The sequence below is a fragment of the Xiphophorus couchianus genome, chromosome 20 (assembly GCF_001444195.1).
Source record: "Xiphophorus couchianus chromosome 20, X_couchianus-1.0, whole genome shotgun sequence".
Taxonomy (NCBI): domain Eukaryota; kingdom Metazoa; phylum Chordata; class Actinopteri; order Cyprinodontiformes; family Poeciliidae; genus Xiphophorus; species Xiphophorus couchianus.
In genome coordinates this window covers 14,969,536-14,982,591 of record NC_040247.1, presented here as the reverse complement: position 1 = coordinate 14,982,591, position 13,056 = coordinate 14,969,536, and the positions used below count along the sequence as shown (strand labels likewise).

The following is a 13,056-nucleotide window of genomic DNA, read 5'->3' as shown; positions in this document are numbered from 1 at the left end:
CATCTATTTGCATTCAGTGCCATTTTAGTATGATACAACTCAAAAAAATCCAGAGTAACAAATTGTACTCAGAAGTTACCTCAATACTCAATACTAACTCGATTCAATTGTCAGGGATAAACTTGTGTACACCAGGATTAGATTATAAAACAGCATCCCAAGCTTTTAACACTGTTTATGGCACTTCTGCTAATCTATCAAGCCATGGTCATCTGCATATGCTTACAGGCTGGGCAAGAGTAGCATGAATCAGAAAGCAGGCAAGAGTAACTCTGGTGAAACTAAAAACAGCTGTTAATGTGCAATATTCTATCAAATCAGTCAAGTTAATTTGTATAGCACTTAAGCAACAAAGCAGTTGAAAGTGCTTTATATTATAAACACTCCAAAATACAAAGTCATAAAAACAACACAAGGTTGTGTTCTTGCTTGAGGTTGCAGCATAACATGCAACCTCCAGCTGTTTACAAATCTTATTTTGATTAAGTGGCAAGACAAAAGTCACTCTTGACAGAAATACAAAATTTGTATGAGGTCCTCATACAAATTTTGCTTCAAGCTAAGTGTTACAATGCCCCAGATAAAGTCCAGACCTAACTCCAGGTAAAGAATATGTTGCAAGGCTTGAAAAATAGCTCTTTGTTGATCTGCCCGAGATTGAGTTATTTTGTGAAGGAGAATGAGGGGAAATGTCAAACTGTCAAGACCCTAAAAGACTTACAGGCTCTACCCAAACCTCTTCATAGCTTTATATAAAGTAAATGTTACACAACATGTGTCTTTCCTTCCACTAATCAGGTTTGTACTACTTTGTGAATGGCAATTTTGAAAAATCTTGATAAGTGTGAGGTTATATTATGACAAAATGTGTTCAAGTGGTGTTTATACTTTTGCAAAGCACTGTTCATGCAACACAACTTTGCAAATCTGTCAAATATTTTTGCATCAATAAATTCCTACCAGTTATGTTGGAATTACTCATGCAATATGTAATGACAAGCATTCTCAATATACCACACATAAACCAACAGATTGAATGAGGGTTTAATAAGCAAGGTTTTCATGCAGTAAGATGTAAAATAAATTACACCAACCTAGCTGCATACTGTTATTAGTGCCTTTTAAGACTTAAAACACAGAGAACAGCTGGTTAAGACTAGCATGGCATGAAACCACTTATTTTAAAATATTGCTTTTCTTTAGAAGTACACATTGTTTGTTGTATTTAACTTTATATTGTTAGCCATTTAGTTAGTGATAGTATTTTAGTCAATACTTGCAATACCTGCTGGTAACCTTGCGTATAAAGCGTAAACTACTTTTGGCTAATATGTTTCCAGTTGCTTATTTGCTAAAACCAGAACATTGGCATAAGTGAAAATAAGACTTGACAATGTTTGCTGTTGATAGAAACACAGCTATGTAAGGGTCTTTGCTAATATTGAGATAAAAGCTGTGTTTTTTTCTATGTTCAATTAAGTACAAAAATAGGTATCCACACATTCCCAAATTTGCTTGAAAGCCTCAAACCAATGCATTTTGGGTCTACTTCAGAAATAAAAAACAATGGTGCTGGTCAGTGCGCACCAAGTGGCACCTTTAAATTTTAAAGATTTGCATTGTATTTAACACATTGTTTAATTATTTTTGAGAGAACAAGTGGACACTTTATTTAAGAATTGGCTTCTAATATTAATTTTAATAGTAAAGTTATTTCCCATTTAGTTAAAAATATTTCTCTAACTTTTACTAGATGACTAAACAGAAACATGATTTAAAGGGCTTCCAGATTTCAGCATGTTTCTTTAAGCTTAACAAAAGTTCAATAAAAACTGGAGAAGTTAGCTGAGCTGACAGTGAACAACCATGTTATGCTGAGCAAACCAGCTGCTGGATTTAGTTTCATATTTGAAGAAGAGAGGTGAAAGAAGTGTCAGGTCTAAGCAGGGAAGCTCAATGAAATCCCAGTGATGTCAAGTTTAATCAGAGAATACACATATACTTTAACACACTTCTGGCGTTTTCACTTGAGAACCTTTGTTCCTCCTCCTGTAGCTCGTTCAGAGGCTGTATTCACCATGTTTCTCATCCTTCTGCTGTGTCTCTAGGCATTTGCATGGTGGACAGACCTTATGGTGGAGCACGCTGAAAACTTCCTGGCCCTCTATGGCATCGACATGGATGCTGCCCTGGAGATCCAGTCACCTGAGAGCTGGGACAGCTTTCCTCTTTTCCAACTCCTCAATGATTTCCTACGGACAGACTGTGAGCTCCAGCCTTTGCGCATTTATCTTTAGACACTTTTATCTGAATTTAAGGTCCTAATACTCTTATGTTGCATCTTATTTCCCCCGTCTTAGATTATCTGTGCAATGGAAACTTCCACAAACACCTCCAGGATCTGTATGCTCCTCTGGTGGTTAGATATGTGGATCTGATGGAGTCCTCCATCGCACAGTCTATCCATAAGGGCTTTGAGAGGGAGTCCTGGGAGCCTGTTAAGTAAGGAGCCTGTGTCTTTATTGCAAGGCTGTAGGATGCTTGCACATGCAACGCTTTTATATTCAGACAACAGAATGACCGTGTGGAGGCTGAAAAATCTCAAAGAGCAGCTATAATGTTCCCTCTGACTTCCTTTAGGTTCACTGTTAAAAAATGAGCCAAGAGTGGGCTGAAAAACCTATTTTTTTTTTTGAAAGAAATAGGTTATTTATTTCTGGAAGTAGTTCTTGATTAATGCATGTGCCATTAGTCTTTTTTTTTTTCAAGCACATTGGGATCAGAACAACATGTAATATTTCTGTTTTGTCTGTAAACTAATCTTCATAATATGTGCTTTTTCGGTCTGTTTTATTTCTGTTATAATTTATTTGCCGTGGCTTAAACATGTTAAATGTTGCATTTTATCGCTTTACGCCAAATATTATTAAATAAGATATTTTTACTTTTCCTTTCTTTTTCTTACTTTTACTACATCACATGTTTGTGTCCAGCTCTCTTGACTCATGGGTATTTCCGTATATTGTCTCTTTGATATTAGTTTATGCGTTCTACTTTCTTCCTTCTCCTATTTTCAGATTTTACTTTTATGATGAGTGTTACATGGCTTTTTAAAGCTCTCACACCACTGTTATGGATTCTTTTTTTTGTTTCTTTTTGTCTGTCTTTTCTGCAGGAGTTTAACAAGTAATCTGCCCAATGTGAATCTACCAAATGTGAACCTCCAAATTCCCAAAGTACCAAATCTGCCAGTGCCAGTAGCAGGACTATCAGTTAACCTTCCACAAATGCCTAGCTTTTCAACCCCGTCATGGATGGCTGCTATATATGACTCTGAGTGTGTATTCAACTAGTTCACTCTAGATTTGTAGAGCAAGCAGAGAGCGACTTGGTATGAAGATGACTTTTTTTTTCTCTCGATTATATTTCATCCATCCATCCATCCATTTTCTGTTCACCCTTGTCCCTAATGGGGTCGGGAGGGTTGCTGGTGCCTATCTCCAGCTACGTTCCAGGCGAGAGGCGGGGTACACCCCGGACAGGTCGCCAGTCTGTCGCAGGGCAACACAGAGACATACAGGACAAACAACCATTCACACACACACTCAGAATTTAGAGAAACCAATTGACCTGACAGTCATGTTTTTGGACTGTGGGAGGAAGCCGGAGTACCCGGAGAGAACCCACGCATGCACAGGGAGAACATGCAAACTCCATGCAGAAAGACCCCGGCCGGGAATCGAACCCAGGACCTTCTTGCTGCATGGCAACAGTGCTACCAACTGCGCCACTGTGCAGCCCGATTATATTTCAATATGCATCAAATTCACAAAATGAAAAATTAAACCTGTTTTCCTTGATGTCAGTTCTTCTCGATAAAGTTCATGTTCATGCCAAGGTACCTCTGAGTTAGAGTAGATGGGATTCTGCTTGCTGAAATGAGAGGCTGCAAGGCTCTCATTTGTCTCAACATGCATGCTGCTGAGCTGAGGTGTGGAGATAAAGACGAAAACAAAAAGAAAACATGTAGATGTGCAGCACTGTCCACAATTACCACACTTGGTTTCGATTAATTAGGCCTTAAAAGAAATTGATCTTTTATTGCAGTTGCATATGCTAAATCTGAGCTCATTTACTTAGTGGGGGCAAAGTATTTCTGTATGAGTTGCATTTTTTTTTACATTAAGTGATATATACCATAGCTTTTGATAATGACACTGCACAACTACTTTGTGCCAAAAAGAAGGTGCTTACTCTTCACCTATAATATTTTATGAAGCTGGAGATGTCATGTTGAGTTTTACTTTACGAACCCACATGCAAGAACACAATCAGAGAGAACGATTAAGTGCACAATAATCAGTTTATTGAAGTCAGGGGAGGGGTCAGGACGCGACTCCTGGTGCTGATGACCGGGTCGTCTTGCTACCAACAGGAGAAGCAGGGTCAGAGCAGTGAGGAGAAAATCCTTCGGGAATATTCCAGAGTCTGTCTTACTTGGAATGAGGGGGGTTCCACCAGAGAGGGATCGACGAGAGGAAAGGGTGGACACACGAGGGGTGGCTTCTGACCGGTAGCACCGACAGCGTCGAGGGAGGACACAGGAGGTAGGGAATCCACAACGAGGGGAGCACAGGCGCACACTGAACTCGGGGAGGACTGCTCTTCGCCAGAACCGCGAGAGAACAGCAGGATATCTGACGAGGAAGACAACAAAGGGTTAGAGCGGAACAGATCACAGAGAGCCTAGTTCTGGAACGAGTTGTTACCGAAGTAAGCAAACACTCAGGCGATGAGACGGAGAGGAGCTGCTGCTTAAATCCATAATCCACGCCCTCCAAAACAAGCTGCAGGTGTGTAAACGGGTTGAACTCAGCAGCCTTCCAGGGGCTCTGTCTGTTGGTGACCTCTGGTGGATGTCATGAGGAATGCCAGTCCCAACGGCAGGAAAAAAAAACTCAAACCAAAAAAACCCCAAATAAAACGGAAACAAAATGCAGACCCTGACAGTACCCCCCCCTCAACGGACGCCACCTGGCGGCCGAGCAGAGGATGAGGGCTGAGAGTCCCAATACTCCCTAATGAGGGTGTTATCCACAATGAACGATCCCGGGACCCAGGAACGTTCTTCAGGGCCGCAGCCCTCCCAGTCGACGAGGTACTGGTAGCCCCGACCCCGCCGCCGGGAGGCCACTAGCCGACGGACGGCAAAAATGGCGTCGCCCCGCCCGTCCAGGGAGGGAGGAGGGGGTTCGGCCGGAGGGCAAAGTTCACTGGAGAGAACAGGTTTAATGTGGGACACGTGGAAGGTCGGGTGGATACGCATGGATGAAGGGAGTCGGAGTCGCACAGCCGCGGGGCCCACGAGCGCCAGTATCTCGAAAGGACCGATGAATCTAGGGGACAACTTCCTGGACATAGATTTAAGGGGAATGTCACGTGTTGACAGCCATACCTTCTGCCCCACGGAGTATGTCGGGGCAGGGATCCTACGTCGGTCAGCGAGTCGTTTATTACTGGCGGATGAGTTGTTGAGGGCGGAGATGGTGTCCTTCCAGATCTTGTGACTCCTGCGAATGTGGTGCTGGACCGATGTGACAGAGATGTTACTTTCGTCAGCCGGGAGGAGAGGAGGTTGGTATCCCAGGACTACTTCAAAGGGAGAGAGACCAGTAGCTGCAGACGTGTGGCAGTTATGTGCATACTCTACCCACGGAAGGTGTGGAGCCCAATCATCAGGGTTGGTAGAGGTGAGACATCGCAGGGCGGCCTCCAGCTCCTGGTTCATACGTTCAGTCTGCCCATTGGTTTGGGGATGATACCCGGAGCTGAGAGACACCCTGGCTCCCAGGGCGGAGCAGAACTGACGCCAGACCTGCGAGATAAACTGGGGCCCGCGGTCGGAGAGGATCTCCTGGGGTATCCCATGCAGCTTGAAAACATGCTTGATGAGTAGTTTAGCTGTCTGAGCAGCGGTGGGTAGTTTGCGTAGGGGGACAAGATGACAGGCTTTGGAAAAACGGTCGATGATTGTGAGAATAGTGGTCATACCTTTGGACCTTGGGAGTCCGGTGACGAAGTCGACAGCGATGTGGGACCATGGTCGTCCTGGTATGGGTAATGGCTGTAGGAGGCCAGCAGGGGGTCGGTTGGACGACTTGTTGCGTGCACAGACTGCGCAGGCGGAGACATACTCCTTAACGTCCTTGTGTATTGATCCCCACCAAAACCTGCGATTGACCAACCCTATGGTGCGACTGACTCCAGGGTGAGCGGCGAACTTGGAGGCATGAATCCATTGTAGGAAGCGGGCACGGACAGCGGAGGGAACGTACTGTTTACCTGGAGGACAGGCTTCAGGAGGAGGCTCGGTCTGGTGCGCTTGGCGGAGGATGTCCTCCATCTCCCACGTTACTCCTCCGACTGTGCAACTAGGCGGGAGAATGGGAGCCAGGCTTTCCTCCGAATCGTCAGGGGAGTGTATCCTGGACAGAGCATCTGGCTTTACATTCTTTGAACCTGGACGATAGGAAATGGAAAGGTTAAAGCGTGCGAAGAACAGAGACCAGCGAGACTGGCGTGGGTTGGATCGTTTAGCTGACTGGAGGTAGGACAGGTTCTTGTGATCGGTCCAGACTAGAACGGGGTGTTCTGCTCCCTCCAGCCAGTGACGCCACTCCTCCAAAGCCAGTTTTATAGCCAGCAATTCTCTGTCTCCCACATTGTAATTCCTCTCAGCTGGAGAGAGTCTGCGGGAAAAGAAAGCGCAGGGGTGTAACTTCTGATCCTGCGCAGTGATCTGGGACAGAACGGCCCCCACCCCAATATCGGATGCGTCAACCTCCACTACAAACTGCCTGCTTGGGTCGGGTTGAACCAGGACCGGGGCCTTGGAGAACCGCGACTTGAGTTCAGTGAAGGCGGCCTCGGCTTGTGGAGTCCAGCTAAACACCCTCTTTGTGGAGGTGAGAGCTGTGAGGGGGGAAGCGATCTGGCTATAGTTCCGGATGAACCTCCTATAGAAGTTGGCAAAGCCTAGGAAACGTTGGAGTTGCTTACGCGTTTCAGGCTGAGGCCAGTCCAGAACTGCTGCGATCTTGTCCTCTGCTGCTCTGATCTGTCCGCTCTCAAGGACGTACCCCAGGAAAGTTACTGATGGGCGGTGGAACTCGCATTTTTCGGCTTTCACATACAATTTATTTTCTAGTAACCTCTGGAGAACTAGACGGACGTGTTCTTGGTGCTCCACCAGGGTCCTTGAGTAGATAAGGATGTCATCTAAGTAGACAAAGACAAACACATTAATGAAATCTCGGAGGACGTCGTTCACAAGGGCCTGGAAGAAGGAGGGGGCGTTAGACAAACCAAAAGGCATGACCAGATACTCGTAGTGCCCCATAGGGGTCTTAAAAGCGGTCTTCCATTCGTCGCCCTCCCTGATGCGTAGTAGATGGTAAGCGTTTCTAAGGTCCAGTTTCGAAAAGACGGTTGCCCCTTGAACAGGTTCGAAGGCAGAGGAGAGCAGGGGTAAAGGATACTTGTTTTTGATGGTGATTTGATTTAGGCCTCTATAGTCGATGCAGGGCCTCAGAGAACCATCCTTCTTCCCCACAAAGAAAAACCCAGCACCCAAAGGGGAAGACGAGGTACGGATAATACCTGCAGCGAGGGATTTATTTATGTAGTCCTCCATGGCCTGGCGTTCGGCCCTGGAGATGTTATACAGTCTACTGTTAGGTAGAGGGGCCCCAGGCAGGAGGTCGATTGCACAGTCATATGGTCTGTGAGGTGGTAGAGAGAGGGCTTTGTCCCTACTGAAAACAGTGATGAGTTCATGGTACTCACTAGGGACGGCGGTGACGTCGGATGGATCCACCTCATCCATCGTGGAACGTGTGGGCTGCGAAGGAACAGCGGAACGGAGACAGGTGGTGTGGCACTTGGAAGACCAGGAAGTAATCCGTCCCTCAACCCAATCTATCTGGGGGTTATGCTTGAATAGCCAGTTGAATCCTAGAACTATGGGGGAACTGATAGTGGGAAACACATAGAAAATGATCTCTTCAGTGTGGTTACCAGAAATTAGCAGGCGTAGTGGCTTGGTCCGGTGGGTTATCTGGGGTAGACCCTTCCCATCCAGGGCAGCGACACGGAGAGGAACTGGTAACGGTTCAGTAGGCACGGAGAGCTGGTGAATTATGTCGGAACTGATGAGATTTTGTTCGCAACCGGAATCAATGAGAACTGACACAGAAAGTGAGTCATTGTTGGCGAATAGGGTGACAGGGAAGGTGAGACGGGGTTTAGGAGTGGACGGTGCCGGCAGTTTCCCCGCCTTCACTGCCGGACCTGCGGGTTTAAACGTACAGGACAATTAGCAATCACATGGTTCGGCTCACCACAGTAAATACAGAGCTGGGAGCGTAACCTCCGTTGACGCTCCTCGGGTGTGAGCCTTGTGTTTCCTATTTGCATGGGTTCCATACATGGGGCTGGGGAAGGAGGTGAGTGCTGAGCAGAAAGACGACTACTGGTTAGAGAGGTGCATGGAGAAGAAACTCGACGGGTGCGTTCCCTGGCTCTAGTACGGATTCGGTTGTCCAATCTTATGGATAAGTTTATGAAATCGTTCAGGGATTCTGGCTCATCCAATGTGGCTAATTCGTCCTTTATCTGCTCGTTTAGCCCATGGAAAAAGGCGCTCTTGAGAGCTACCATGTTCCAGCCAGATGCGGCCGCCTTGATCCTAAAGTCTATGGCGAAATCAGAAACACTCTTCTGCCCCTGCTTTAACCCGTGCAAATCTCTGGAAGAGGATGTTCCTTCCGTCTCCTGGCAAAAGACCTGTTTTAACTCAGTTAGGAACTCGGGGTAGGTACATCCATAATTAACTGCGGTGGTAAACCGGGCTTCGGCCCACTCTAAGGCTCGGCCCGTCAACAAGGATAAGACATAAGAAATCTTATGGTCATCATTGGGAAAACTCTGTGGCGAATGGTTGAAGACAATGGTGCATTGGAGGATAAATCCTGTTACCTTCTTGATGTCACCAGAAAACTTATCTGGAGTTGCCGGGCGGACCTCAGAGAAGCCGGAGCGGACGAGCGGATCCGGGGCTAATGACGGCGCGGATGGGGAAACAGAAGGTTGATTTGTGTCCTGAGGTAATGAATTCTGTAGGAAATTTGAGAGTTCAGTTAATCGTCGGTTAGTTTCAGCTTGGCGATTTCCCAGCTCTCTCAGAGCTGAATCGTGGAGCTGAATGAGGGCTTGTTGGTCTGATAACGCTCCTCTGATCGCGTCTGCGGAGGTCGTAGCTTGGCCTGAGTGTTCTGTCATGTTGAGTTTTACTTTACGAACCCACATGCAAGAACACAATCAGAGAGAACGATTAAGTGCACAATAATCAGTTTATTGAAGTCAGGGGAGGGGTCAGGACGCGACTCCTGGTGCTGATGACCGGGTCGTCTTGCTACCAACAGGAGAAGCAGGGTCAGAGCAGTGAGGAGAAAATCCTTCGGGAATATTCCAGAGTCTGTCTTACTTGGAATGAGGGGGGTTCCACCAGAGAGGGATCGACGAGAGGAAAGGGTGGACACACGAGGGGTGGCTTCTGACCGGTAGCACCGACAGCGTCGAGGGAGGACACAGGAGGTAGGGAATCCACAACGAGGGGAGCACAGGCGCACACTGAACTCGGGGAGGACTGCTCTTCGCCAGAACCGCGAGAGAACAGCAGGATATCTGACGAGGAAGACAACAAAGGGTTAGAGCGGAACAGATCACAGAGAGCCTAGTTCTGGAACGAGTTGTTACCGAAGTAAGCAAACACTCAGGCGATGAGACGGAGAGGAGCTGCTGCTTAAATCCATAATCCACGCCCTCCAAAACAAGCTGCAGGTGTGTAAACGGGTTGAACTCAGCAGCCTTCCAGGGGCTCTGTCTGTTGGTGACCTCTGGTGGATGTCATGAGGAATGCCAGTCCCAACGGCAGGAAAAAAAAAACTCAAACCAAAAAAACCCCAAATAAAACGGAAACAAAATGCAGACCCTGACAGGAGAATGCAGAAGGATATTTGACCATTCCTCAATAGATGAAAAGATTCCCTCTCATAGTGTCTTCACTCAGCTCATTCCAAAGATTTTTTGTTTGCAGAGATTTAAAAAAATATGAGGATATGTTTGTAGAGATATAAAAAGTGATTTTTTTTTTAATCTGGTGAAAATATCTTGTGTTTATTTGCACATGTGTTATGGATAATTATCCTGTTGAAAACCCCAGGGATGAGTTATTTTCAGTACTCTGGCAGAGAAAACAATATTTAAATGTCCTGGTGCTTTCCAGCATCCCTTATTTTCCACTGTTTGTTGCCAGAAAGCTCAAACTCACCTAATGTAAGCACATACCTCACCTGTAAATCTAGCATAAAATTTACATTTTTAAGTTTGTGGTGAAAGAATAAAAACTCATTTTTTTCTTTCCTGACAGTTTACTGCCATCAAGCCAGACTTCTGATTTTTTGCATTTGTTTTACCTTTCTAATAATTCTCTTTGAGTGGTGGACAGTTAAACTCAGTATTGTGGCAAGATGAACAGTTGGGATTGTTTGTTATTTTTGTAAATATTTTTCAAATATCTATTTTGTTAAGCAAAACAAAATAACTGTTTCTTTGTGGGGGAATTTTTAGCCCGCTGAGTAAATAGACCCAGATCAAAGGTTGGACTTTTCTACATTTATCAGCTGCAACAAAAGATTATTTTTTAAGGTTATGTTTTTTTATAGATCTTTAGTAATGTGTCTATATGTGGAGGATGCTGTAAATTCAGGATTTACAATGAGTGCAGAAACAAAGATACCAAAGACAATAAGTCTAAATCTCCACTCTACAAATAACATTTCTCCTCTAAAATGACATCCACAGACATTCCCCCTGAGGACTGCTACAACATGGCTCATGGGCTGCTATGTAAAAATTAAACAGGTGCACAATTTATACAACTAAAATGTGCATTTAATTTAAAAAAAGTACTATCCACTGCAGCCAGTTAAGACAGGTTGTAGCACAAACAGGGGCACATCTGGGATGCAGAGGAGCATAACAGCAATGCTCAGCAACATGACCATAGGTCCATCTCTGACCTTTACCATCTGCTAGTGGTCTGATTGGGATGAAGTGACCTAGCCATCGATTGGAGATGATATAGCAGAGAGGCTCTGAGCCGAGAGTTCAAACCTCTCCATTTTATCACATCTCCCTCTCGCTTCAAAACGTTTCCTGATTCCCAATCAGTTCTGCTCCAGAACAGAAAGGTCTGCATGGTTTGTTTCAGGGGCATCAATAGTCCAGGGTAATGGATGTTGAGAGAGGGCCTCTGATAAGTACAACTTCTTTTTTTTTTTTCCTGAACATTTTCTTACCCTCTCTCACATCTACATTTCCCTTCCTCTATGTCTTACAGTGTTAACAGCGGCTGTATCTGCAGTGATTTTACCTGCATGTTACCTCTTCATATATCAATCAATAATCATGCTCTACAGTGTGGTTATTGATTTGTTGCCGTAAACCCTACCCACACCTTTTCACCCATACACTGACTGTCCAAACACATCTGAGCCAGCAGAAGGTGACGTAGACATCTGGATGGAGCAGTCGGTGTATGGTGAGAGTAAAATCTTTGGATGTACAGGAACAGCATCCTCCTCTGCACCTGCCACAACAAATCCCCTTCCGCTTGTCAGTTTTAGAGCCGCTTGCTGCAGCAGCGCGTCCTTTACCTTCTGACTGATGTGTGTTTGGCTTGATGGCAGTAACGGCTCCGGGACATCAGAGGATCTCTTCTGGAAGCTCGACGCCCTTCAGACTTTCATCAGAGACTTGCACTGGCCGGAGGAGGAGTTTGCCAAACACCTCGAGAACCGCATCAGGCTCATGTCGAGCAACATGATAGAGAACTGCGTCAAGAGGTAAGAAGACTTGCAATGCTTTATAAATACTGTATGTGCTTTTTCATTTAACAGCAAAAGTGTGAATTTTATTGGGATTTAATGGGATGGGACAACAAAAAAGTTCACAAGTTCACAACTGAAGTGAAACCTAAAGTTATGCATAATTTCTGGAAATATTTTTGGCATTTCTATTTGATCTCTCTTTGCAAAGATTGTGTAAAATCAACTTTTGCTGTAGGTCTGATACTAGCTTAGCACTTTCTTTGCAAATTAGCTCTAATGATGATTTTCCCTCATCTTAAATAATCCCATGAGACACCTTGCTTTGATTGAGGAACAGTTTAATTGAGCTGTGGTGAAAAAAACTGCCAAAGTCAAACAAGTTGACACTGACTGCTGAAATGTGCCGAGAGCTAAAGCCACAGGAGTTCTCTAAGGGTAGTATTACTTCCTATGTTTGTTCAGCCATGTCTGAAGTTATAATTTGACACAGACAAAAAAGTCAAATGGCACCAAAAAAAGAAAAAAAACACACAAATATGAAGGATGATGATACAAAAGCATAGAAAATGAAGAAATACAGAAAATACCACAGTAAGAATCACTAAAGTTCAGGCAGATTGGTTGGAGAGCACCTGTGAATAGCAGTTCCCTAGTCTTGCCATAGATTCTTGTTCACAATGAGGTCTGGACTTTGACTGGGCCATTCTAACACATTAATATGCTTTGCTCTAAGCAATTCAGTTGTAACTCTTATTGTATATTTGTGGTCACATAAAATCTATATAAAATACTTGAAATAGAAGTTTGTGGTTGTAATGTGACAGAATGGAAAAGTGCTAAAGGGATTTAAACATGTTTGCAAGGCACTGAGTTATACACATCAGCATATTAATCAAGTACATTGTCTTTTGCTTGCATTTCAGGACCAGGATGGCATTTGAGTCCAAGCTGACAAAGAGTAGTAAGTCCACAGACTTCCGTATTTCTCCATCTTTATGCACCATGTTCAATGTGATGGTGGACGCTAAGGACCAATCAGCCAAACTATGTGCCATGGAAATGGGTCAAGAGGTAAAACCTCCCACTGATATATTCATGAGATGTT

The 13,056-nt window shown here is 44.8% G+C and overlaps 1 protein-coding gene across 14 annotated transcripts in view; it reads left to right on the top strand.

Moving 5' to 3' along the window:
* Positions 1 to 13,056, top strand: part of cadpsb (Ca2+-dependent activator protein for secretion b) — a 101,074-nt gene that overhangs the window by 73,365 nt on the left and 14,653 nt on the right. For 9 of the 14 annotated variants that reach the window (XM_028002229.1, XM_028002231.1, XM_028002233.1 and 6 more), the window contains 5 exons: positions 2,109 to 2,265; positions 2,361 to 2,502; positions 3,176 to 3,337; positions 11,811 to 11,966; positions 12,875 to 13,022. In XM_028002229.1, coding sequence (XP_027858030.1) covers positions 2,109 to 2,265; positions 2,361 to 2,502; positions 3,176 to 3,337; positions 11,811 to 11,966; positions 12,875 to 13,022 — 765 coding nt within the window. The remainder of the gene's footprint in view (positions 1 to 2,108; positions 2,266 to 2,360; positions 2,503 to 3,175; positions 3,338 to 11,810; positions 11,967 to 12,874; positions 13,023 to 13,056) is intronic. The other 5 variants (XM_028002240.1, XM_028002239.1, XM_028002241.1 and 2 more) reach the window with 1 other exon arrangement.